General features: G+C 34.1%; 1 protein-coding gene across 3 annotated transcripts in view; it reads right to left on the bottom strand.

The window, feature by feature from the left end:
• GRIA2 (glutamate ionotropic receptor AMPA type subunit 2) overlaps positions 1-27,567 on the bottom strand; it is a 157,697-nt gene that overhangs the window by 5,517 nt on the left and 124,613 nt on the right. For all 3 annotated transcript variants that reach the window (XM_060653906.3, XM_060653904.3, XM_060653903.3), the window contains exons 11-12: positions 27,175-27,545; positions 22,452-22,650 (exon numbers count right to left, since the gene is read on the bottom strand). In XM_060653906.3, the coding sequence (XP_060509889.1) occupies positions 22,452-22,650; positions 27,175-27,545 (570 nt within the window). The remainder of the gene's footprint in view (positions 1-22,451; positions 22,651-27,174; positions 27,546-27,567) is intronic.

The raw sequence follows: 27,567 nt of genomic DNA, 5'->3' as shown, positions 1-27,567 counted from the left end.
CATTATAAGCAAATATAATGCAAATCCAAGTTTGCTTAGAATACTGACTTAGGAATGAGGGCAGATCTATCTATCTATCTATCTATCTATCTATCTATCTACCTATCACATAGATAGATGTATGTATACACACACACACATACGTATGCATATGTAAGTATTCAATTTTGGTGAAAATCCAGAGTCGAGTGTAAATGAAGTATGGGGTAGGCTTGTATCACTGAAGTTTATAATTCAGGTAACAGTGAGACGTGCTCAGACACTGGTTGTACCTCTTCTTTATCTCCACTGGAAGAGGGACCTGCTATAGTGAGACAGTCTGTGGACCATAGCAGCTCAATGGTCTCTGCTGTAAGAAGATCCAGATGTCCTCCCCCCAAAATACTTCACTCTAAACCTACATGAGTTCCTTACTTATTAGTGATTTTTTAAACATCTATATCTTCTAAACTATTCTTTCCCTAAACCACTCTTTTTTTTTAATTTTTAAAAATGTTTTAATGTTTATTTATTTTGAAAGAGAGAGGGAAGGAGGAAGGGCATGTGTGGGGGAGGGGCAAATAGAGAGAGAGACAGAATCCGAAGTAGGCTCTAGGCTCGGAGCTGTCAGCACAAAGCCAAATGCAGGGCTTGAACTCACGAACCCCGAGATCATGACCTGAGCCCAAGTTGGGACACTTAACCCACTGAGCCACCCAAATGCCTCTTATCTAAACCATTCTTAAATCTGTTCCTATTTCTAAACAGTGCCCCCTCTTGCGATAACACATTTAAAACTCAATTACCTAAGGAATCAGGCTTCCTCTCTGTTGTGACAGTACATCCACGACTATGAAAATCCACCAGGTCCCCAATTAGGGAAATTTTATCTTCATAACCCTCACAGTGTCTCGTGCATCTTGCACGTAAAAGATTCGTAAGTAATGTATGCTAATTGAACACCCTGAGAATTGGCTAGAAAGGAGACTAGTTTTGCTTTCTTTTCATCTTTGCCTACTATAGAAGATGTTTATATTGGTTTTTTCTCCTACATTTTTCCCTCATAGTCTCTACCAAATTAAAACATGCTAAAATATTTGAGTTTGATTATATATCACACAATCTCATTAAACTCCAAAGTCTTTTTGTAACATGAATTCCCACAAAAGTAGGTAATACCAAAATGTTTTGAAATAAAATCATATGCTGGTAAGGAAGAGCACAAAATTAAGTTATATGATTATTTTATCCAATCAGCCATTAAATATCAATTATTCTAAGCTTGAAATATCAATTTTGGTACATGAAAAAATATCTTGTAAAATGCTTCACAAATATGTATGCCTTTCAGGAAAAATCCAAAAAGTAGCAATGATGTAAAAGGAAAAATAGAAATTAAAGTCAAAATGACTTCTCTCTCTCTCTCTCTCTCTTTTTTTAAGTTTATTCATTTATTTTGAGAGAAAGAGAGAATGCACACAAGGGGTGAGGGAGAGGAAGAGAGAGAGAATTCCAAGCAGGCTCTGCACTGTCAGCACAAAGGGCCGACCCAGAGCTCAACCTCACAAACTGTGAGATCATGACCTGAGTTGAGATCAAGAGTCAATTGCTTAACCAAAGGAGCCACCCAGGTAGGTGCCCCAAGATGACTTCTCTTCAAAGACTTTCGTTTTGTTTAGATTTACATATTCAAGCTGTTACAAAGGTACTTGCTTTTGTAAATTCCAGTATAATTAACATACAGTGTTATGTTAGTTTCAGGTGTACAATACAGTGATTCAACCGTTTTATACATCACTCAGTGCTCAGCACAATAAATGTAATCTTAATCCCTTTCACCTACTTCACCCATTCTCCCAAATACCTCCCTTCCTTCTGGCAACTACCAGTTTGTTCTTTTTTTTTTTTTTTTTTTTTTTTTAAAGCTTATTTATTTATTTTGAGAGACAGAGAGAGACACTGTGAGTAGACGAGGAGCAGAGAAATCCCAAGCAGGCTCCTCACTGTCAACACAAAGCCCTATGACCAAGGGCTTGTACTCATGAACACTGAGATTGTGACCCAAGTCGAAATCAAGAGCTGGACACTCAACCAACTGAGCCCCACCCAAGCACTCCTGTTCTCTATATTTAAGAGTCTGCTTTTTTGTTTATAAAGACTCAGTTTTTGAAGGGACATTTAAATGATTTGGATTATGTAAAACATAATATTGGTGAAGTAAGGAAAAATTTCCAGTTTCATTCATAAAATCTTTCCACTGAAATATATTTTTCAATGTATGAATAAAACAATATTTCTAAGGAGTAAAGAATTTCAAAATGTAATCTGGAAAAAAACATATCTATATGACAGTGTTTTGACAGGGCTACTCAATCTTGGGAATGTTGAATCATTTAGAAGATATACAATTCTGACATGGTAATCTAGACATATAAGTTTAGTAAGTTAAATCAGTCACTTTTTGTGACTGGGCTTCACATGTATTCTGGCATATTTTTTAACTGACTAGGATTTTATGATATAATTATGGATTACTTAAAAATCCATAAATTAATATAATCTATAAATTATAAAGGATCTATGCTGATACTGCATAAAGCTAAAAGTAATTTTTTCATAGGTCAGAGTTTTTGAAAGATGCACACATTTTCCCAGTGAGTTAATTCATTTGTCTTCCAGTAGTTCGTTTACTGTTTACTTCCTGAGCAAAGTTAATGAAATGTTTTCATAACCATATCTGTTCAAGAGCCATGTGCTTGGACGGGGCACCTGGGTGGCTCAGCTGGCTGGGCGTCGGACTTCAGCTCAGGCCATGACCTCCTGATTCGTGGGTTCCGGCCTGCGTCAGGCTCTGTGCTGACAGCTAGGGGCCTGGAGCCTGCCTTGGATTCTGTGTCTCCCTCTCTGCCCTCCCCACTTGTGCTCCCTCTCTCTCTCAAAAATAAATAAACATTAAAAAAATTAAAAAAAAAAAGAGCTATTTGTTTGGACAGATTTGGCTAAATGTGCACAAGGAGGGTAAATTATGAACAGTATAATATTGTTATGTTGAAAACTTCATTCAAGACATTTGATTTGAACTTTCTAGCTGCCTTCAAAAAAGATCAGGAGCAATCTGACTACATATTCACTGAGAGACAGTTCAAAGGATCTGCGTTTAATTTTTATTCAGTTTCAGAAAAATTATTAGTCTGAACTAAATAAATAAATAGATGATGCCTAGATATCCTGTTTTTTGTTTTTTTTTTTTTCCAAAACCACAGCAATTGAAAAAAGAAACCAGCAGAAAAGCAATCCAAAGGCAAAAGGAAATTCTCCCTAGGCTTCCCATGCAAGAGTCTGCATGAGAAATTATAGTTATTTTTATTGCCAGGTAGTTTAGGTGACAATGTTTAATTTGGCCTGATTTGTAAGTTAATGGGTTATCTGATACCCTGGAGAGTACACTATAATCTTCCTAACCACTCCAGCGTCTTGACAACTCACTTCTTATAATATACTTACAAATAGACTAAAAAGAAAAAAAAAATAGGGATTTTTTTTCCAAGTTAATGCTATCCCATGTGGTCAATTAAGGTAATGTAAATAAATAGTGTTTCCTATTAAAATTCTGTATTCCGGCAATGTATGTTACAGACATTATTCTACAGCAAAAGCATCTAGAAAATTTAGGCAATTACCTGAAAAATGTAGGTCGAACACTGATCAAATTGACTCACTTAACCGCGGTGTGTGAACTTTGAAGATGAGCACCGGGACATGATGATCACTACCCTCTTAAGCAATGTCTAAATGTGAGCATGTTTCAGCATGGTAGGAGAGAGAACACAGTCAAAACATACTGACTTTTTAAATAAATGACACACTTTCTTATCATTGGTAATACTGGTCCCGAGAGATGAGAATGATACAGGGCAGAAGGAAAACGAAGGACTGGCATTGGTTTCGAATCTTCCGGGGCCATCTAAGCCTTTAGTAGGAATCATTACAACTCCCTTTTCCACCCATCCCCCAAATCTAAGTACTACAACAGAGCCAAAAAAAAAAAAAAAAAAAAGACTATGCTTTTTAAGTTTAATGTTAAATTAACTTTTCAGTTTAATGTTCAATTAAATGTTCTTTCAGGAAGTATGATAAAGTGAAATGGGTTTCTTCAAGATGTCATCTGCCATCACATTTTGATGAGGAGATAAGTGATGCCTTGTTAAGAAGAGACAAATAACAGCCTGGTCAGGACAACACTCCGGACTACCCTGTGTTTCTTATGGAGTCACGGCTCTTCGAATGTGGCTATTCAAATCTCTTTCCATGGTTAGATGTTAGTAATGGGCATATCAGCTTGACTAATAGTTCACAGAAAATAACCGTGTGAAATTTTAATATTTACTTAAAGAGAAACTAAGCCACTGTCTAGTATTGTTGGGGGAAAGTTCCATATAAACTCAACAGACCAGATATAATTATATCTAAAGAAAAGATGGCTCCTTTTCTATGAAAGAAGCCAACAGTCACTTGAACTTAGTTTTGTTTCTTCCTCATATATAGTACTACAAGCATTAATTTTTCTAACAGCTAAATAAGCTTTTTCCCCCTAAAGGGGGAAAATGAGTTTTTAAAGGAAATGGTTATCATTCTGAAACATACACATTTACTCAAGAATGAGTAGGAAGTATAGATGCTGCATTGTGGGCATTCTTTACTAGTCTATTAATTCTTTCGACAGTTTCCTTTTTAAAAAATCTCATTTACCCACTAACTTCTATAAAATATCAAAATACCCACTCACAATTTCAGATTATTTGTTGCTGGGATGGGAATTCTAAATGATTACCGAACACAAATGATGTCCAAATGTTATTAGTGGAGATTTCCAAATGGTTGACGTGACTGCATCAGGAGCGAATTTACACAGTTTTTTGGATCTCTAGAACTTACTTTCCCTTCAAACATAAATAGAGATACTCTTCATGAAAAACTTTTTTTTTCTAGAAAAACTACAATGTCTGAGGTGGCATAGTAACTAATAAGGTAACTGTTTCTGTGAGTGAAAGAATTTACCTAAAGCATCCTGAATGTATAAATTAGAGTGTCAATGTGTGAATTAATAACTTTCTTCCTAGTCCATTTGGTTGACATTCTGTAAAAATTTACATTTAGGACAAAAAATAATTGCCCTTCATTTTAGTGTTTTCATGTTTTGCTTGGCTCTTTTTTTATTTTTTAAGATTTACTTTTGAGAGAGAGAGTATGAGAGGGGGAGGGGCAGAGAGAGAGAGAGAGAGAGAGAGAGAGGGAGACACAGAGTCCAAAATGTGCTCCAGGCTCTGAGCTGTCAGCAGGGAGCCCGATGCAGGGCTCAAATGCATAAACCACAAGACCATGACCTTAGTGGAGCCGTATTCAGACGTGAACCAAAGTCAGATGCTCAACTGACTGAGCCACCCAGGTGCCCCAAGGATTTTACCATTTTGCCTGATTCTTTAGCCTTCCTGTGGAACTCATAGCATGGCCCATTGCTTGATTACAGGTGGAAGCCAAAATTAAAACTCTACCTGGAAACCACTAGAGTTGGTACTGAAAAACAAATTTCACATATGTCCCATTCTGTTATTCTTTACTGCTTACAAATCTCCAATCCCTGCAAAAAATGCTTACATATTTTCTGACTTACAGTCACTTATTTGAGATCAGAATTTTAAAAATTCACTAGCATACACTGGAATTTTAATTTTTGAATAGTAGAGTCCCCCTGCGTATAGAGTGCATCTGCTGTCCATCTTCTATTTAGATGTAATTTCCAACATGAACAACATATAGTCAGAATGAACCAAGGGAATCTTCATTATTTTAAATTGAGTGCTCCTTGTCACTTTCTGTATCGTGCATCATTTGAAGTCTTTGTGTCCCACTGTCTCTTTGAATGAAGCTAAAATAACATTGACTCTTACAGCTTCATGCTTCTATGGATGCCATAACTATGTGTATTAAATGTGAATGGTATTTAAAGATAAAGGTTGTAAAACTGTTTTTCTGAAACAAGTTGTAGGAGGACAAAAGCATGTGGCCTTAGTAAGGACAAAACAGGATGGCTTAGAGAAAAAAGAAAAAATGTGAGAATGCACTGGGTTTTCATGAATTAAGGGAGGAAAAAGGCATCAAAAGAATTTGCACAATGGTATTAAATACAGTACAGCTTTTTACAAAGCATGAAAACACACACAAAACATTTCTATTTGGCTAGAAAGGCATTAAGTGGTTCTTTTAGGGAGGCAATTTTCAGAGTTCTAGGGGAGACCAGATTTGAAAGGAGAAAATGGCTAGAATGGAATAAAAGGAGGCTCTAGGAAATAAATTTACAAATTTATCAGCTCAAGGGAAGGAAGAAGAGAAATCGAAGATAAAGGAGAACATTGCTACAAGAAAGACTTTTCAAATTATGGCACATCTGAACACAGACTGAAGGCCAGGAAGATGGAAAGACTAAAAACATTACTAGGGTATACATTTTAGAGCAACATCTTTGATCATCGGAAAGAGCTGTTTCCAAAGGCCCAGGCAGAGATATTAGCTTTATACTAAAACGGACAAGTCTTCCTCTGACATGGGCGGAATAAAAGCTTGAAGATAAAAATAACATCATATTGGCAAACAGAAGAGCAAATCTACTTTCTGCCTTTGTCAAGCACTGAAATGGTTTTGTTTTAATGGGGATTTCCCCAGTGAAAATCCCATTCATGAAAATTGTGAACTGGAATATAATTTATCTTTCCAACATACTTAAAACGTATTTGATTTAGGTTACTTACAAAAAAGTAAAATTACCTAAAAGATAAGTCCATCTTCTCTCCATTCCTGTGCTCCATTCCTACAGCACATATGTCAAGAAAACCATGTATCTATATTCCAAATGCAAATCCATTTTTAAGGATAAGAGTTGAGAGCATTAAAAAAAAAACCCTCTAAATATATACTATATCATACTAACCACATTAAAATTTCTATGCCTTTATGTGTATATAAACCTCATCATTTTAATGATTGGTATATTTAATATTGAAAAAGGATAAATATCCATACCTGCCTCTCATTTTGTTTGTCTTATTTTAATACTAATATGTAAAATTTATTTGAATTCTTGTCATTATTTGTCAGAAGGAACATCAACCATAAGATTCGAGAGAGATCTTATACATTTAAATTTTTACATACTTCAAAACACCCCATAATAAGATAGATTCTTTCCTGATTGTTTGTTTTGGTCTGTTGTGTGTGTGTATTATTGGGGAAACTTTTTTTTTTCTATTGTGATTTAAAGAAACACATGACATGAACTTACTCTTAACAAATTTGTAAGCATACAGTACAAGTATTAACTCTATGCATATTATTGTACAGAAGACGTTTAGAACTTTTTCATCTTGCATGACTGAATCTATATCCACTGAACAGCCACTTTCAATTTCCCCCTTCCTCTAGCCATAACATTTCTACTTTCTGCTTCAATGAATTTGACTGCTTCAGATACCTCACCTAAGTGGAATCATACAGTACTTGTCCTTCTGTAACTGGCTTATTTCACTTAATATAACATCTTCTAGGTTCATCCACGTTGCACAGTATGTCAGGATTTCCTTCCTTTTTTAACGGCTGAATAATATTCCATTGAGTAATATACCACACTTTCGTCCTCCAAATATCCATCAATGGACACTTAGGGTGTTTCCACTTCTATATTGTGAATAATGCTGTAATGAAGATGGTAGTGAAAATATCTTTTTGGGATATTGATTTCAATTTGTTCGGATAAATACCCAAAAGTGGGATTGTTAGATCATATGGTAGTTCTATTTTTAACTTTCTAAGAAAACTGCGTATTATTTCCCATAGGGGTTGCACCATTTCCCATTCCCATCAACAACACAGAAGGGTTTCAATTTCTACACATCCTCACCAACACTAAAAATTATTTATTTATTTATTTATCTATTTATTTATTTACTTATTCATTCATTTATTTTCTAATGGCCATCCTAACTGGTGTGAGGCAATACCTCATTGTGGTTTTGATTTGTATCTCCCTGATGATTAGTGGTATTATCTTTTCATATACCATTGACCATCTGTAGGTCTTCTTTGGAGAAACGTCTATGTCTTTTGCTAATTTTTTAAATGAGGTTAGTAGGTTTTTTTGCTATTGAGTTGTAAAAGTCACTTATATCTCTGATATTAATCCTTTAACAAAATTTATGGTTTGCAAATATTTTCTTCAATTCCTTAGATGTGTTTTCATGCTATTGCTTGTTTCTTTTGTAGTGCAATACCTTTTTATTTTGTTAGTTTGTATTTTTTCTTTTTCTTTCTTTTTTTTTTTTTTTTAGGAAAAGTGCAAGTGGAGGAGAGAGGCAGAGGGAGAGGGAGAGAGAGAGAGAGAGAGAGAGAGAGAGAGAGAGAGAGAGAGAATCTCAATCAGGCTCCACACTCAGCCCCATGCAGGGCTTGATCCCATGACCCTGGGATCAGGACCTGGGTTGAAATCAAGAGTCAGAGGCTCAGCTGACTGAGCCACCGAGGCACTCCACAAGTTTTTAATTTGATGTCGTCCACTGGTCTACATTCCATTTTGTTGCTTGTGCTTTTGTGTCATCTCCATAAAACCTTTGCCAAGACCAAAGTCATAAAGCTTATCCCCTACGTTTTCTTACAAAAGCTGTATAGTTTCAGATCTTACTTTTAAATCTTTAACCAATTTTGAGTTGTTTTTGTGCACCGTATGATTCTTATTTCATTTCTTTGCATGTGGGTATCCAGTTATCCCAACACGGTTTCCTGAAGAGACTGTCCTTTCCCCACTATGGAGTCTTGGATCTTTGTCGAAGATCACTTAACCATACATGCATGGGTTTACTTCTGGGTTCTCTATTCTGTTCTGTTGGTCTGTAAGTCCGTCTTGGGGCCAGTGCCATACCTTTCTAATACATTTGAAGTCAGGAGTGTAAGGTTTGTTTCTGGTCCCCTAGATTGGTTTATCTATTTCTTATTCTTTATGATTCTATATGAATATTACGATTTTCTTCCTATTTCTTCAAAAACCAGCATTGGGATTTTCATAGGAAATGCAGTGCATCTGCAAATAATGGGGCAGAATAGACATTTCAACAATATTAAATCTTTCAATCCATGAACAAGGAATTCTTTCCATTTATTTGTGTCTTCTTTAAATTCTTGCAGCAATCTTTTGGAGTTTTCAGTGAACAATTATTTTGCCTCCTTAGCTTAGTTTATTCTTAAGTATTTTATTTTTTTTTTTTTTGATGCTATTGTAAATAATATTGTTTTCTTAATTTCCTTTCAGAAATTGTTAGTGTATAGATATGTAACTGTTTTTTTTATGTTGATTTTGTACCTTGCAACTCTACTGAATTCATTAGTTACAGTTTTTTTGGGGGGGGGTTTGGTAGAATCCTTTGAGTTTTCTACATATAAGATCATGTGATCTCTGAACAGAGATAAATTTATTACTTTTCCAATTTGGATGTCTTTTATTTCCTTTTCTGGCCTAATTGCTCTGGCTAGGATTTCTTATGCTATGCCAAATAAAAGCGGCAATAACTGGATATCCTTTTCTTGTTCCTGATTTAGAAGAAAAGTTTTCAGTTTCATCATTGAATGTGATGTCTGTTGTGGGTTTCATACATGGACTTTATTATGTTGAGGTAATTCATTTCTCTTCCTCGTTTATGGAGTATTTTTATCATGAAAGGGGAGTCAATTTGGCAAGTGTTTTTTCTGCAACTATTGTGATGATCATGAGATTTTTATTCTTCAATCTGTCATTGTGGTGTATCACATCAATTAATTTTCATAGGTTGAAACACCTTGCATCTCAGGGATAACTCCCACTTGGTCATGGTGGTCTATGATCCTTTTAATGTGCTGTTGAGTTTGGCTTACTGGTATTTTGCTGAGAATTTTTGCATCTATATTTTTCAGGGATTTAGGCCTCTAATTTTCTTTTTTTACAGTGTCTTTGTCTGGCACAGTATCAGGGTAACGCTGGTCTCATAAAATCAGTTTGGAAGTGTTCCCTCCTCTTCTATTTTTTGGGAGAATTTGTAAAGGATAATCCTTTACAGTTCTTAATTCTTAATTCTTCTTTAAATGTTTGGTAGAATTCTCCAGTGAAGCTATCTTCTCATGGGCTTTTCTTTATTGGGGGGTGTTTGATTAACTCCTTAGCAGTTATAGATCTGTTTAGATTTTGTATTTCTTAACGATTCAATCTTAGTAAATTGTATGTTTCTAGGAATTTGTCCATTTCTTCTAGATTATCCAATTTTTTGGCATGTAATTGTCCATAATGATCTTTTATATGCCTTTTTATTTCTGTGGCATTAGCTATAATGTCTCTTCTTTCATCTCTGATTTCAAGTCTTCTCTCTTTTTTTCTTAGTCTTGCTAAAGTTTCGTCAGTAATGATGATCTTTCCAAAAAAATTGTCTCTAAGTTTATTTGATTTTTTATGTTGTTTTTGTATTCTTTATTTCATTTACTTCTGCTCTAATCTTTATTATTATCCTTCTTTCTGTTAATTTGCATTTAGTATATTTTTCTTTTTCTAATTCCTTGAGGTATAAATTTAGGTTGTTTATTTGAAGTTGTTTATGCTTCATGTAAGCATTTACCACTGTATACTTTCCTCCTAGTACTGCTTTGCTGCAGACCATAAATTTTGGTATATTATGTATATCCATTTGTCTCAAGATACTTTTTTATTTCCTCTCCAATTTATTCTTGGATCCATTGGTTATTCAAGAGTGTGTTAATTTCTACATATTAGTAAATTTTCCAGTTTCCTTATCCTATTGATTTCTAGTTTCATTCCATGGTGGTCAGAAAATATTTTAGTCTTCTTACGTTTGTTAAGACTTGTTCTGTGACCTAACATATCATCTATCCTGGAGAGTGTTTCATGCACACTTAAGAAGAATGTGTATTCTGCTGCTTTTGGATGTAATGTTCTGTATATTTCTGTTAGGTTCATTTGGTCTACAGTGCTGTTACATCCTCTTTCCTTATTGCTCTTCTGTCTGGATGATTTTTTTTTTTTTGTTCCTTATGGAAAATGGGATATTGAAATCTCCTACTATCATTGTGATGCTATTTTTCCCTTATGTTCTGTCAGTGTTTGCTTCATATATTTTGGAGCTCTGATGTGTAAAACTATAATGAGACAAATTATGTGTAGTTTTATATATGTTTTCGACTTAAAGTCTATTTTCTCTGACATAAGTATAGCCAGCCCTGCTCCCTTTTCATTGCTATTTGTGTGGAATACCTTCCATCCTTTCAGTTTCAGCATATGTGTGTCCTTAAATATAAATTGAGTCTCTTCCACATATGAATGAGAGCACTGTAAGTTAGATAACATGACAATAAATTATGTAAAAAAATAAAAAGTAAAAATAAATAACGTTTCTTATAAACTGCATATAGTTGGATTTTTAAAAATATATATATTCAACTACTCCAAGTCTTTTTGTTGGAGAGTTTAATCCATTTACATTTAAAGTTACTGATAGGTTACCATTTTTTAAATTGTTTTCTGTCCATCTGGTAGTTTTTCTATTCATCTTTTCATCTCTTGCCATCTTTCTTTGTATATAATTTTTTTTTTTTGTGGTGACAAACTGATTATTTTATTACTTTTTTGTGTGATTTCTAAAAGTTGTTTCTTTGTGGTTACCATGGAAGTTACACTAAACATCTTATAGCCAGAAATATTGATTTTAGGCTTATAAGAACTTAACTTCAATTGTACACAAAAATTCTACTTTTTTACTTCCCACTCAAAATTTGTATTATTGATGTCAAATTAATCTTTTTATATTGTGTCTCAGTTAACATACTTTATATATTTATTTTTATACTTTTATATTTTAATCTCTATAGCAGAATTAAAAGAGACTAGTGCTACACTGTTATAGCATTATGGTATTCTGCATTCGTTTATATATATACTTGTACCCATGAGCTCTGTATTTTCATATGCTTTTGTGTTGCTGTCTAGCATCCTTTTATTTCAACTTAAAGGAGTCCCCTTAACATTTCTGGTAAGGCTGTTTTAGTGCTGATGATCTCTCTCAACTTTTATCTGAGTCTTTATTTCTCTTTCATTTTTGAAGGACATTTTATAGTACTCTTGGTTGGCAGTTTTCTTTCTTTTCTCAGTTCTTTGAATATATCATCTCATTCCCTCTGACCTACAAGGTTTCTGTTGATAAATCTGCTAGTCGTATTTATGGGTGCTCACATGTATGTGACAGTAACATTTCTCTTGCTGTTTTAAAAATTCCTTATCTTTGACATTTGACAATTTGATTATCATGTTTCTCAGTGTACACTTTTTGGGGTCCTCCTACTTAGAATTCCTTGTGTTTCATGAACCTATTCCTTTCCCCAGATTTGAGAAGTTTGGGGCCATTACTACCTTAAATAGGTTTTCTGCTCCTTTCTCTCTCTTCTCCTTTTACGACTTCCATAACGTGTATATTAGCCTTTTTGAAAGTCTCTTAGGCTTTCTTCCTTCTTTTTCCTAATCCTTTATTTGTATATTTTCAAATGATTTGTCTTAAATTTGCTGATTTTCTTCTTCTGCTTGATCAAGTTATGGTGTTGAATCCCCACAGTGAATTTTTCAATTCAGGCACTGTATCTTTCATTTCCAAAATCTATTTTTTCAAATTTTTTCTTTGTTGACATTCTCAGCTTGTTCATGCATCATTTTCCTGAGCTCTTTGAACATCTTTGTGACAGTTATTTGGAATCCTTTGTCAGGTAATTCATGCACTTCCATTTGTTTAGTGTCACTTTCTGTAGATTAATTTTTTCCTTCGATTGGGCCATATTTCTTTGTGTTTTTCATGTGCCTTATAACTTTGTGTTGGGAATCACGCATTTTTAAAAAGGGCTACCTCTTCCAGTCTTTATGGACTAGCTTTGTATAATGAAAGATCTTCACCAGTCAACCTGGTTAAATATTCTAACACTTCTCAAATCTTCTCAGTGGATATGTCTTCTTTGGACTTGTGGATGTAAATTCTCAGAGGGATTTGTCAGTATTTTCTTTTAGGAGGTCATAATCTCTTGTTCCTTTTGGTATTTGTATGCAGTATTGCTGGTTCTCTAGAGCTGGCATAAGCCACTCAGATCTCTTTTGTTCTCAGCAGCCCCAGGCTTGTAGAGTATGCTGGGTCCCATTAGCACTCCAAGTCAGGAAGACAAAGACCAGTCCCTTGGGTACTTCTCCAAAAGGCCAGAAAGTTGGATGTTTGGATGCATACTCCACTTTTCTCTTCCCTCCTCCAAGGGAGTGACTGCCAAGCTGTATTGGCTTCTGTTTGCTGTACCACAAGTCCTCTGAAACAGCAACAAGCCATCAAATTCTCTTTTGTTCTCAGCAACCCCAAGGCATCTAGTAGATGCCAGGTGCCATCAGTGTTCTATGACAGGAAGACAAAAACCAAGCCCTTGAGCAATTCTCCTTCCCCCAAAAAGCCAAAGCATTGAAACCATACTCCAACTTTTTTCCTTCCCAAAGGGAAGATGGGAGTTGGAGGTTTTCTGCCATGTTTCATACACTGAGCTGGAGGGCAGTGTCTTTGGCGAGTGAATGTGTGCTAGTCTAAACCTTTGCCTTTGTTCTCAGCAGTCCTCAACCTGATGCATTTTTGTCAGTGTTTAGAATCAAGCAACAGTCCAGTCTTCTCTTTCTCTCCCCCTGGGAGAAGCCAAGAGCAAGCATTTCCTCTAATTGTGATACACTGTGCCAAGGAAGAGATTATAGTGAATGCCACAAATTTTCCTACAGACTTTGATATGGCTAGTTTTATACTCACTTGGTTTGCACAAGCTCCTTAACTGGTTTCTGGATTTCTCACAAAGAAAACTTGTTCTTGAGGCAGTGTCCCTGGTTGGGGGAAAAGAGGGTCTGGGGTTTCCTATTTTACTATCTTGCTGACATCATTTCCTTGGCCCTACTTTGTTTCTTAAAATGAAATCTTAAGTATCATTTTTTGGGACTGTGACAATATTTGGCACTGTGCGATTTTTCCAATTACCATTTTATTTCTAAAATCTCATTTCCCCATGAAAATAAGCAGCCACCTTTATTAGCAACTTGTTTTGGGTAATCACTCAATATGATCTGGAGCAAAATTATATGCTGGAAACATGAACTGTAAATTACTTTAGCATCAAGTATTTCTTCAAATATCAAAAGTCTAAAGAATTCTCAAAATTTTGTCAACAGTATTTACATTTAGTTCAGATTTTGATTCCAATATATTTAAATGATTACAGAATTCCATTTCTCTTCTCTACAAAGCTCTGGGACTGACTGCATTAATTACTAAGGCAACTGATGTGAACACCACTCTAGTTCTTTTACCAGACAGTGGTTCTTTTACCTAAACACAAAAATGAAGTGAGTTGAACATTATGTTATCTTAAGTACCTCTACAGGTTTCTACTGAGATCAATCTCTGAGGCATCTAAACAGGAATTTGGTGAATGTTTTGAGATGAAAGTCGAATTTCAAAATTTCTCCATTGTTTGAAACTTTTCCTGGAATAATTGTCCTCATGATTTGACAGTAGTGAGAAAAGGGGCATTTTCTCTTTAATATGGACAATGATAGAAAGCCTCTATAATCTTATTAGAGTGAAATTACCCAGCAGATAATGTGAGCTCTCATACCCCCTTTGTACAACAAGGGTGGTCTCTAAATGAAGTGATCAGATGGAGTGCACACTAAATTTACCAAGCATTGCCAATAGAAACAAGAGGATGACCAAAAAAACTTATATTTACCCTGAAAGAAGCTACAACTTTACACAATAATAATTCAGCAAGTAGACACATTCTTTTTTTCCCCCTTCCACTTCACTTTGATCACAGAAAACATGATTCAATATGGTTTGTCATACATTTATTTATACCCCTACAAATTTAGTAAGTACTGACTACACTGCCTTTAAATCGGATACTCATTTTTAAAGGAAATACTTGGAAAGTCTTCCAACATTTTGCCCTTTCTTACACTGTTAAACTAGCTACAGTTAGCTGAAATGAAAGAACACAGGCTTTCTCAGCAGATTAGACTAAATGTATTCTTAAAGTCTTTGAGGATTTAAGACTGTTCTCAGAGGTTTTGTGTAATGGTGAGAAAAATTTAAATATCAGAGAAAGAAAAACTGACAACCAGGGAGGAAAGGATTTCAACTGGTTCTGGATCATCTAGAGAAGCTTTAAACATACAGAGCTATCAGCTATGCAGATTGCTAAGCAATAATCAGGCTCCCCCAAGAAATAAGGAAAGAAAAATTTATAATAATATCACTAACTGATGAGGGAGCATAAGGCAAGCTGACAGGCTGCAACCCCTCCCCCTCACCCCTGCAGGTGGTATATGTGTGATATTCCTCAGGCACTCCTGACTGTCTGAAAACAAAGGAAAGGGCATAAACAAATGGTTAACTGAAAAAGATTCTACTCCTGTAGGACTTAAGTCTCCATCACCCCTCCATAGTGATGTGGGAAACAAAGGCAGAAGGAAATGCAGATAGAATTAAATTTCCTTATAACCTGCAGCCCATTGACAAATACTTGAGCCTGGCAGAGTAAAACATTTCTCCAGAACTCCCTACCGTCTTAATGCTAATGGTTTCCTAGAGGGAAAAACAACCTTAACTTGACAACAGCTAGGCCTCCAGTCTCCTTGAGTCTTCTTTAGCATATGAAAATCTCACTGGAAACTTCCCCTGGATTTTACCTTCCCCAACCCCATAGTATATAATCAGTCTGTCCTCATGGTCCTGGGGCAGCTCTTCCTGCCCACAAGTCCTGACCCTGTGCTTCAATAAAATCATCTTTTTGCACTAAAGACACCTTCAAGAATTCTTTCTTGGCCATCAGCTCTGGACCCAACAAACCTCACTAACACCCCCCAAAACCCTCATCACTAACCATGCCATGAGTGACCTACAACATATTCATATAGTGCTTATTGCTAATTTATTCACATCCAACTTTTACTTCGTATTTAGTATTTTAAAAAATATTTAAATATTTAAGCATGAATGAAAGGTCTATAAAAGGTCTAGTTTGAAATCAGTAGCTATATATATGTCTGTGTGTGTATATTTATATATACACACATACACAAACACATACATATATGGCTATACCCATTTCGTTTCCAAAACACTGAAAGATATGCATATGTATATGCATTAATACATAGAAAGCTAGAAGTATACCTATATTCTTATATAAAAAAACTGGAAGTATATATACATGTTTCTATCTACACAGAAAGAGGTGATGTATTAGAAACTATGGTAGACAAGTCATTAGTCAGATCTAATAAGTATAAAGAACCACCACATTTTAGTGAAATCTGTTCTATTAAATATCAATAAAGAAATTATGCTGCTTTATCGCTAACAAAAAGCAGTAAATGGAACAAAACTCAACTTTAGTGAACTAGCACTTTATGTGTTTCTACAGGAAATCTGTTATAATGGCTCAAATGTTTTTATTTGTAAACATATTCCAATCAATGTTTTTATATATGAATATAAATAGGTGTATTTATGCCACAGAAGGAGTTGAAAAAAGGTTTCAGCCTTAAAAAAAAACAATTTAAATTACTGTAATTCTCTGGTAATTGTGATTATTTATAGTAAATTATATATATATATATATATATATATATATATATATATATGATCATGCCATATAGTAACAAATTATACATATTTTATATATTTGAATATTTATATACACATAAATGAAAGGAAAATTTCAAACTAGTCCTTTCACTCAGGTAAGAAACATCAGCATTAATATTATTTATTTACCATTTATACTATTTGTAAGCTCTATAAAAAGTCTACAATACTGGGTAACAACAGTATAGTTTCATGGATTATCAGACTAAATTTATCTTCTGAGAATGGAATAATTAATTTCATTAAGTGAGAAGGAGAATACTTTTATTTTGACAACATTCTAGAATCTTTTTTTCCAAAGTCAGCAAAATTAAAGTAGATCGCTTATTCAGACAATACAGTCTGTTCCTCATGTTTCCAGAGGAGAAAAAACAGAGGAAATAAACAGATTGCAGTGTAGGGGATTTAGAATAGGCATGAGGAAGTACTTCTAATCTACAAGTAATAATTGTGTTTCATAGACTGACTGGTTAATGACAGGTTTATTTATAAAAAGCATTTCCTATCCTCAAAGCTTACCTTTCTATAAGAACATAATGCATATAGGTCCTATAAAATAATTTTCCACTCAGACTCCTCTAATTCAAGACCTGTCCTCTTTTATTGAAAGAAATGATCAAAATGTGAAAGTCTAAAAATAGTGGTTTATAATTGAAAGCCTAATTCTTTCTTTATTAGAGGTATGCTACAGCAGCACTATAATTAGAGATGATCGGCACTCCAAAATGAGTCAGAATTTATCATTCACTCTGTACAAGGACGTACATGAGTTTTATAGCAGAGAACCCCGGACAATGAAGATGCAGGGTCTTTTCCCTTATACCTCTTGGTGGCTATGTTACAGGAACTGGTCTGGATCACCCGGCAGAAGCAGCAAGTGAGTGGCACTTGGAGATCTTGGAAGGAAGGAGGTTTATTTTATACCGGTGGGCCCAGAGGAGATCATTCTCCAGAGATCTGAGCCCAGAGCATCAACAGATGGGACAATTTATAGTCTGTTATTTCCGCACCCCTCATTAGTAGTAAGTAATTTGGTGCCTGTGGCAAGCAGGGTAGGAAGGAAATCCCGGAAGGGTAGTCTTCTGACTAGGACTGGAATTCCCTTATCAGTCCTGTTGGCCATCTTATTACACATTTTTCCCTAATGGTTACAAGACTGTCCTCCATTTACTGTCTTTCTCTAGCAGAAGAAAGTAAATATTTCATTCATACTTGTTTCACTGTTTACCACTGATTTTAAGTTAGAAAATGTATAGCTGAAATTGGAATTCTAAATCTAATGCACACTCACTGACTTTACAAAGGAATATAATTACAATACAGTATTTATTAAATTATTTACCTGAAATCTGAAAATACTTTGGACTTAAATTGAGTAACTGATAGCACCTTAGGACAAAACAGATAGATCCCTACAAAGGGGAAAAAACATTCATCTTATAATTTTAAATAACATGCTTTCATTCCAACAAAAATACACTTTTAAGAAATATTTGTTAACATTCAGACAAAAGACAAGTTATTTTTCATTCTTTTGCTAGTTATATATCTTCAAAATTTAGCCAATGACCTGACTTCTCAAATCAATTTCTCCAATGACTAAATCCAAAGCTGTTGCTGTGGTAAAAACAGAAAACTAGCTTCATGAACCCTATGACAGTAGAAAACTTTTCATAATATAATAATAAAATCCCTAATCATAAACAGTGTAATAATGAAAAAGCTATCAATAAAGCCAAATGAAGCCATGTTAGGAAACATAAGATAACTGTTAGAACTTTAAATATTAGCAAATGGTAAAAATGGTAAATGCTTTTTCTTCCACATGTAATTAGCTGTCTGAGATCTGAAAGCAAGCACAACAGATGTCTAGAGAACATAGAGTACAATACATGTCTTCAGTCTAACTTCAGCCTAGTCCATCCATATCACTTTTCCTGGCAGACTGGGCATCATGTTAATCAATCTGCCAGCTGTCATCCTGTCCTGAATCCACCTTACAGGAATCCCAGGCATGCCTAGAGCTGAAGCACAATTGAGAGAGAATGACCCAAGATGTGCGGTGACTATTAATTTTAGGAATAGAAGCAAGGAGAATTTCCTTTGTAACATTTTTCCATCAGAAGCTTAGAAGTTCAACCAGACTACAGCTAAGAGAAATTATACCCTGGGATTTAAGGGAAAGAATGTTAGTGAAAATCAATTATATTTACTTTTAGAATGTCTATAAGTTAGCTTCACCGTATTCAATACATATTAGATAACACTCTAAAGAGAAATTATTTTTTTCAAAAGAGAATCTTTTATTCAGGCTCCATATGCTATTGCAATAAACCTTATGTGAAAAGGTATGAGGCATGATAGATACAGCTGGAATGCCACAGTTGTCCTAGAAAACTTTTTTGGGGGGATTCAAAGCAAAACTAAGATTGTCCTCACTATTTTCATCATGGCACCCAATTATCAAACATTAATACTTTTGATTAATTTTTATTAATAATTTTCATTAATTATCAAAATTACTCTTGATTTAGCAGCACCTTTTTATTTAATCCAACTTCCAGAAACAAACCTTTTGTATAGATAATTTCTCCAATTACCACCAAATTACAAACAAATTACAATGGAAGAATTAACATGCCAAGCTCCTATTCACTTTGCTGAAGTGTGCTGTTTTGTTAGCTTCCCTTTACTGGGAATAAATACTAATAGAATAAATAGTGTGGTCCTTATGTATTTTTGAGCCCGTGCTCTTCTTCTTCTAGATAAGGAGAAGCTGACTATGATGCTATATGCACTGACACCTAACCACAGTTGATTCACCATCAGTTTCCTTTTGAAGTTATGTTGAGAGGAAGGTGAAGCCCTGCCCAAATTTCTACCATTATAATTCTCTAATATCACACAAGCAGACGTGGATGTAACCCAAACCGAGCAAGGGTGCAGCAAAAAAAAAAAAAATCCAGAGACCTTTCTTTGCATGCAAAAATGGTTTATGGAAAAAACCCCTCAGCACAATCATTAGCTGCCTGAATTTGGTCATGTCTGCAAAATTTACTTTAATAGTGCAAAGTATGCCAACAAAAATCATGACTCTGAATATTAGGCAGAAGTACTGTGAGATTCAAAAAGATAATGGGATAAAGAAGATGTGGAATATACACATGATGGACTATTATGGATCTCTCCTAAGAATGAGATCATGCCATTTGCAATAACGTGGATGGATTGAGAGAGAATAATATAAGTGGAATAAATAAACATAGAAAGACAAAGGCCGTAAGATTTCACTCATATGTGGAATTTAAGAAACAAACCCAACAAACAAGGAAAAAAAGAGAACAGACTCTTAAATACAGAGAACAAAATGGTGGCTGTGGGGCAAAATAGATAAAGGGAATTAAAAGTACATTTATCGTTATGAGCACTGAGTAATGCATAGAATTGTTGAACCATTTTACCATACACCTGAGACTAATATAACACTGTATGTTAATTATGCTTTAACAGAGATAATGTATAAGAAAATGCTTTGGAAAGCTATGCTAATAAAAGTTATTAGTTTGCCTAAATACTCAGTATCACTTCTCTATTACTCTAGGAAAGGTAAGCTCACTATCTTACATTGGCAAATGGCACAGCACAAATAATGTTGGCAAGTGTGTATGTATACACATCCATGAATATACTGCACATTGGAACCATGGTCTCCATGCTCATGGTTTTGTGTGCATTGCAACACAAGAGTAACAGCATTCTTTTCCAGAGTCGTCTAGCTTTCTTATCTTGTCTACTAGGAATTTTGAGTATACTGACCACAGGATCCTGGCATCTTGATTATTACACATACACATTCTATGACTGACTGAGTTAAGGTATACTGCAAAGCTCTGGAAATGTGAATGTAAAGTAGTTGAGAGTACTTGGTACTTCTGTTGTGCAAACAAGCTAATGACAGTAGCTCTCAACATATGTATACTACTCTGTAAGAGACGATATGGAAACAAGATTGTTTTAATCAATATTAGTAGCACTAAGTAAACCATGATAGAGCAGGTACTTTGCCTCATTCACATATTTCACTTACTTCAAGATGGAGGAATACTAATGAACTATACAAACAAATGCAAGTCTTATTGGGATACAAATAATAAAAAATGCTTCAAAATATGCTTCTAATTAAGAACCATGCAATATTCTAATTTATTTTAATAGATCCATTGTTATGATCAAGCTAGAGCACTGTGGTACATTAAGAATATTTATTTGTGTACAGGGCACCTGGGTGGCTCAGTTGGTTAAGCGTCCAACACTTGATTACAGCTCAGGTCATGATCTCAAGGTTCTTGAGATCAAGCCCAGTGTCGGGATCCACACTGACAGCATACAGCCTGCTTAGAATTCTCTTTTCCTGCTCTCTCTGCCCCTTCCCTGATCTCTCTCTCTCTCAAAATAAATAAACTTTAAAAAATAATATTTATGTACATATTCATGTATGTTCATAAATGAAAGCAAATTGTCATCAGTAGCAAATCTGTATTATAACATTCATACACAGAACTGCCTTAAAGTCAAAGTAGCTGCTGAGAGATTGACCACATTTGTGTGCTTAAGTTGCAGTGCTTACAGAAAACATCAAGGTTCTGCCCTCCCTACACATACCCAGATTATTATCTGTTATCAACTGTGGTCTGCCCCCGCCACTTGTTCTCCTATCATATTTCAGTTCAACTGAAGTTATTTGGAAAAGAGACCAGAGACAATGTAGACGAACCAGTCTTCAAATTATATCCTCTACTACCTTCAACTGGAAAATGAAGTCCCGATCCTAATTATGAAGTAAATTTGCCTAGATCTCACTCGAGAAAATTCAGATGCATTCTAAGATACTGTTGGATTATCAGAGATCATCTTATGTTATATATATTGGCTGAACTCCTAAGTTTATCAGCTGTATTTAAATATTTTAACATAATAAGTTCTTATATAGAGAAAATAGTATAATGAAAGTATACCAACATCAGGTTATATGGCTTGTTCTATAAACAAATACCAAAAGGCCACAATGTTTTTGAAAAGTAAAATACACTTAATAGACACATTATAATCAAGCTACCCATTTTCTTTTTAAAAAGCTAAAGACCTTTGTTAGCCTTTTCTTGGAGACTTTGACAAAAATTCAGAATTTTCAGACGTTAACATAATCTGTTTGCTGACAAGAAATTAACATAACTGATTTGAAAGTGAGTTTTCAACTGTAAACTATTTAAAATATATGACAGTCATGTTTATTTAAAATAAAACCAAAGACAACACATTTTTGTTTCAAAAATAGTAACAACCTAAACTTAATTATACTTTGCTTCAATTCATTCCAAAAGGACAATCAATCTTCATAAAATTCAATTAAAAATGAATAATTATGAAATAATTCTATTGCAATGCTGTGTTTTTCTCCTAAGGAGTTAGGCATCAGAAAATAGATAAAGATGGAGCTGAGGACAGGGATAGGGAAAGGTGTGGGGACAAGGTCAAGAACAGAAGTAGAGTTAAGACAGAGAGGGAGGTTACTATCTCATAGCACCTTTGTGTAGAGCACAGGAGTGCGGGGGGAGGGGGACAAGGTTTAAAATGGTTACATTTTAAGAGCAAAATCAGAAGATCACAAACAGAATCTCTTACCCTGAAAAACTCTTTGGTGGATCCAGAGTCTAATGTTCCATAAGCAATTTCTGTTTGCTTAGAAAGATCCTCAGCACTTTCGATGGGAGACACCATCCTCTCTACAGTCAGGAAGGCAGCTAAGTTAGCCGTGTAGGAGGAGATTATGATCAGGGTAAAGAACCACCACACACCTCCAACAATGCGCCCAGAGAGGGATCTAATAACAAGTATGAAATGGATTTGTAAAGTGAAATGAATGACCTAATAAAAAAAAACAAGTTAGCAGTATTATGCAAATATTGACTTATATGGGAATATTTAACTTTATACTTTTCAATATATCTGCTAGTTAATAAAACTGGAAACTATTAAGCATTCTGGGGAAGGAGTACAGATAAGCTGAATTTAATGAGATACCCAGAGGCCAAAACTTCAGATTCTTCAGATTCTTTCATAGTTATAATGCCCAAATTGTTTATGGTATGAAATCTCATAACGAAGCAATTTCAAGGCATGTGCAAATAATCCATCCAATTCTCATACTACTATCCATTCATGACATAAGCAAACACGAACAAGAGAATTTAAGATCACTCACAAAATTCGCAATAATGTTGAAAAACAAAATCAAATATTAAAAATAAAAGAAGGTGCACCACACATGTAGCTTTAAACTGATGAAACCCTCCTGGTAATTTGGCCAATGAAGTTCCCAAACCCTCAAAAAGCGCTAAAATTTCATTGAGGGTTGTGTGTGCAAAAACATAGGTTTTAGTTACAGTGCAGGATAGAAAATGGAAAAAAAATGATATTACAAACAAAGGTATGACACAAAATATAATTCTTAATGAATAAAAATCTGATGCTTCATGGCATGGACTGCTACGACCCTGTTCCTTTGTGCCTCCTGCTTAAGAAAAAAAGAAAACTCAAGGAAAATGAAATTAGAACATTTAAAAGTTTGCCAAGATACAAATTTCTAATTTGCAATATAATAAAATAAAAATATTTTTAGCCATAAATTCCTATTTAAAATACTTTTTAAAAGCTTAATAGATTCCTAATAATTTACTTTAAACCCTCAGTAGATAAGCATAGATATAGAAATAGATATTCATCATATTATTTTGAAAGATTTTATGGGATTCTACATATAAAGGGATTTAAGTAATATTAACAATCCAAGATAATACCTTTTTTGTTAATAACTTTGTGTCTAACAATTAAACTTGTTACAGCAAAGATGTAACATTTCTAAAAAGTTAAATTATGAACATTTGGTAATTTATGGCCTAAAACAGACCTCCTGATATTTAACAGTAAGAAAGAAACCTTTTGATGAAACACAGATACTATATCAAATCATTGGGTAATATTTGTAGAATAAACTACTCTAGCAGTCAAGAAAGAGTGAGGAAGCTAATTTAAAAGTAATTTTTTTTTAAAGACAAGACCATCTGTTGCTAAAGGAGAAGAGTGAGCAAGCAATGAAAAACAATATAAATAAGAGCCTTTATCATACACAGTCTCTGAGAGATGCAAAGAATTAAATAAATATGACAAGATGGAAAAAGTTAACTTCTCTTATATTCTGTAAAGGATACTAAACACATTTTAAATTTAAGTAACCTCTTGTGTAGACACAGCCACTCTCAAAACGTTCACTATTTATTCCAGAAAAATGAAAGGTATAATTATATGACATGTACCCCATATTAAGAGGGCAGTTGAGATCCCTTAAAACAAAATTGATTTCACGGTAATTGCTTTGACACTATATGCTGCATAGTAATTGGTAATATATTTGAGAATCATTTTTATAAGTAATTCTGTTCCACTTGTGAAATAAACACAAGTTAAAGACATAAGTTGCTTTCAGTTCCAGTGCTTATGTCAGATTTAATAGCTGAAATATGCCAATTTATTTAAAGTTTTATAAGATATCTCAAAAAATGTATTGAACTTATACAACATTCAAAGCAGAAAATTCTTGAGCAGCTTATTATTTACTTGTAAATGTTTTCAAAGGATCAATTAATGTTCTGAAAGAAATTGTTTGTGGAGGAGGCAAATACAATTTATGTTTTATGGTGACAGACAAAAATGGTTTCTGTAAAAAAAAAAAAGTAAAACAAAACAAAACAAAACTAAAAGCAACCTTCACCTCTCTGTATCTGCCCTAAAGAAGCAAATAAACATACGTATTTTATCATTTCCTTTAAATCTCTATTAAATAATTATTTTAAGAATGGTATTTTTATTCATTTCAATCCTTTTGAGATACTGGGGATAAAAACAGAGGCAAGCAGGAGAATAAAAGTCAACTTACAGCCTTTTACTCTTACAATTTCTGTGGTTCTAGTCTTTGGAAAACTATAGTTAATATATTCTAAACTTAATTTCAGGCAAATGACCAATTCAGTTCAATAAATCGTTCCAGATTAAAATTTAAATGTTCTATTAATATTAATAATATAGTTCCACATAATATTTTACTTGAAAAGAGGTGATAAATATCTTTGAAGATATTTAAAGAGCATTTCAAAGTGATCTGTGCATTTCATGCATCATCATCATCATCATCATCATTAGATACAAGGCTTTTCTATTCTTTTCTACACTGGGGTCACCACCATTACATTGCAAAAAAAGTAGTTTGGTTTGTTTAAAAAAATCATTAAATTTTCCAATATCGTCCAGTATGTTCAATTTTTAAATGCACATATAACACAGAATGAAAGATATGTACACTTAAAATTTTTTAATAAAGCAAATTTTTGTTCATATATACTCTGTGGCAAAAAAATAAATCAGTTGATGGCAAGAAAAAATATTCTATATAAAATCTTAGCAGGACATAAAAATTATTGCATGTGTAATTGTAGTAAGTCATGACTCATGAATGAAATCAAGAGCACAGAAAAAAAGGCCATATTTTAGGAAACAGGCTCATTGAAATTTAGACGTTATCTGTATGCCATGGTGGACACTGGGGTAACACAGATTATGAAAGGTGCCTGTGCTTCAGTCCCTATACATATGTTTTCTGGGCCTTGATAAGCACTGGACACCAAAACAAATAACTTCAGAGCCATGATGCGTGAGGATCGCAAACCTAAGGATCGACATATGGGAATCTGGATCAATACGTTTTACTTTATAATGAACCTCATATGCTTCTCCTTACTTATTCAAAAGGCAGAGCATAGTTTATGTTACCCTAGGATAATTGCCTTATATCTCAGGAATAAAGTAGTTTTATACTTCAGTAGCTTTCTTACCAAAGATGAATAATTTTATTATTATTTATGGACCAGAGTATTCTCAGAAATCTCCGTTTGGTTAGGATTTTCTCCCTCATTATTAAAAAATTCTCTTTATGTCTTTAACTTAAATCAGATAAACTAAATATAAAACTATGAATCTTATATATTTTGTCAGAGGTCACCATAATTATGTATTATTTTATATACAATTATTCTATATTTCTATATTATTCTATATCATTATATATTAAAGTTATTACACATATATGCCATGCAAATAACATTGGCATATTTCATAATGTCACAGGGAATTTTATGGAATTAAGATTTGTTAAAGTCCAAATAATTCTTAACAATGTGTCCTACTAACAGAGAAGTAAGCCACTAATAATTTCTACATACAAGATATATTTAATTGATCTCACTGGGTGGAATATACAAAAAAAGACTGCAAGAAGGTACATATATTTTGAGTTTCTCACATAGTTTTCTGAAATTAATCACTTATCTCCAAAGTGCTCAAAAACTAACAATATAATGAAATAGCATTAGAAAAGTCACCCCTTTCACTAGTCATTAAAATATCCCATAGAATCAAAGGAGGGTAATCACACCTAGATTAAAATGTGCCAGAAGATAAATAAATTTGGCTTTAAATGTGAAAAGAATCACATTAGAAAAAGTATAATTTATTCTTCTTAAGCACCAGGTATGGCTATCATTCTTATTCATGTATGTCACATGAACAAAGGCAAAATGTATTTTGTGACATATTTGTTATATTTAGGGATTCTAATGCAGGAATTAATATATCATAATGAGACTAGAGGTGCATAAATTTGTTCCATTACGTGTGTGAATTACTATTCATTATGGCACAAGTCTTTGTAATGAATCAATCATCATTATTACCCAGCCATGTATTTCTATATACTTGGGAAATATGTTACTGTATATTCCCTTTAATCCAATGACCTAACCTTTAAAAAAAAAAAACAAGTTTTATAATACCTTTATGATACCATTTGCATGAGCTAATAATGGGAAAATAAAAGAGATGGGATGTGTGCCAATGAAGTTTTGTAAACAACTTTTTGTTTTTGTAGTTAATAAGTAATGTTGCCCATTTTCCCATATACAGGTCTGTGGATCAACACACAGATGACTGTAAAATGAGAATATGCAGCAAAAACACGGTACCCCTCCAAGAAGGCATGGAATGATAGGAACCTTATGCATTTTATAGCCTCTCCATGGTGTGTATAATTTCACCAGGAAATATATGCTCAACATTCAAAGAACATTGCTCAAATATTTCACAGGCTTATGCCGATGGTAAAAGCCTGTCCTTAAGAGTCTCAAACTGCTTGGGCAGGTAGTCGGCAGCTGTTTACTTCTTTAAGTGAATTCATAAACACCATGAATATCCACTTGAGACCTAAAATGCACAAAGTTGAAGCAGGTGAGTGACCAACCTTGGCGAAATATCGCATCCTTGCTGCATAAAGGCACCCAAGGAAAACCAGAGACTATTAAAAATCCCAAATTCATTAGTTGATTCACTACTTTGTGTTTCTCTTCCATCTTCAAACTCCTCAGTGTGCCACTCGTAGGGGCTAAATCTGCTGACCAGGAATAAAACTACACTGACCCCAATGTAGGCAAAAACAATGCACATCCAGATCTCATAGGCTAAAGGATCAAGAAATGAAAACACTCCTGGTTTGGACTTCTGAGGCTTCTTGATCATGATAGATATCCCGAGGCTCATAAAGGGCTTTGAGAAGTCAATCACCTCTTCTCTCACAAGGGTAATAGTTAATGGAGCAATTGCAATGTCAGCTTTCTGTAAGGGAAACAAATGAAAG

The sequence above is a fragment of the Panthera onca genome, chromosome B1, assembly GCF_046562875.1.
Source record: "Panthera onca isolate mPanOnc1 chromosome B1, mPanOnc1 haplotype 2, whole genome shotgun sequence".
Taxonomy (NCBI): domain Eukaryota; kingdom Metazoa; phylum Chordata; class Mammalia; order Carnivora; family Felidae; genus Panthera; species Panthera onca.
The sequence above is the reverse complement of the archived record's forward strand: the minus strand, read 5'-3'. Positions and strand labels throughout refer to the sequence as shown.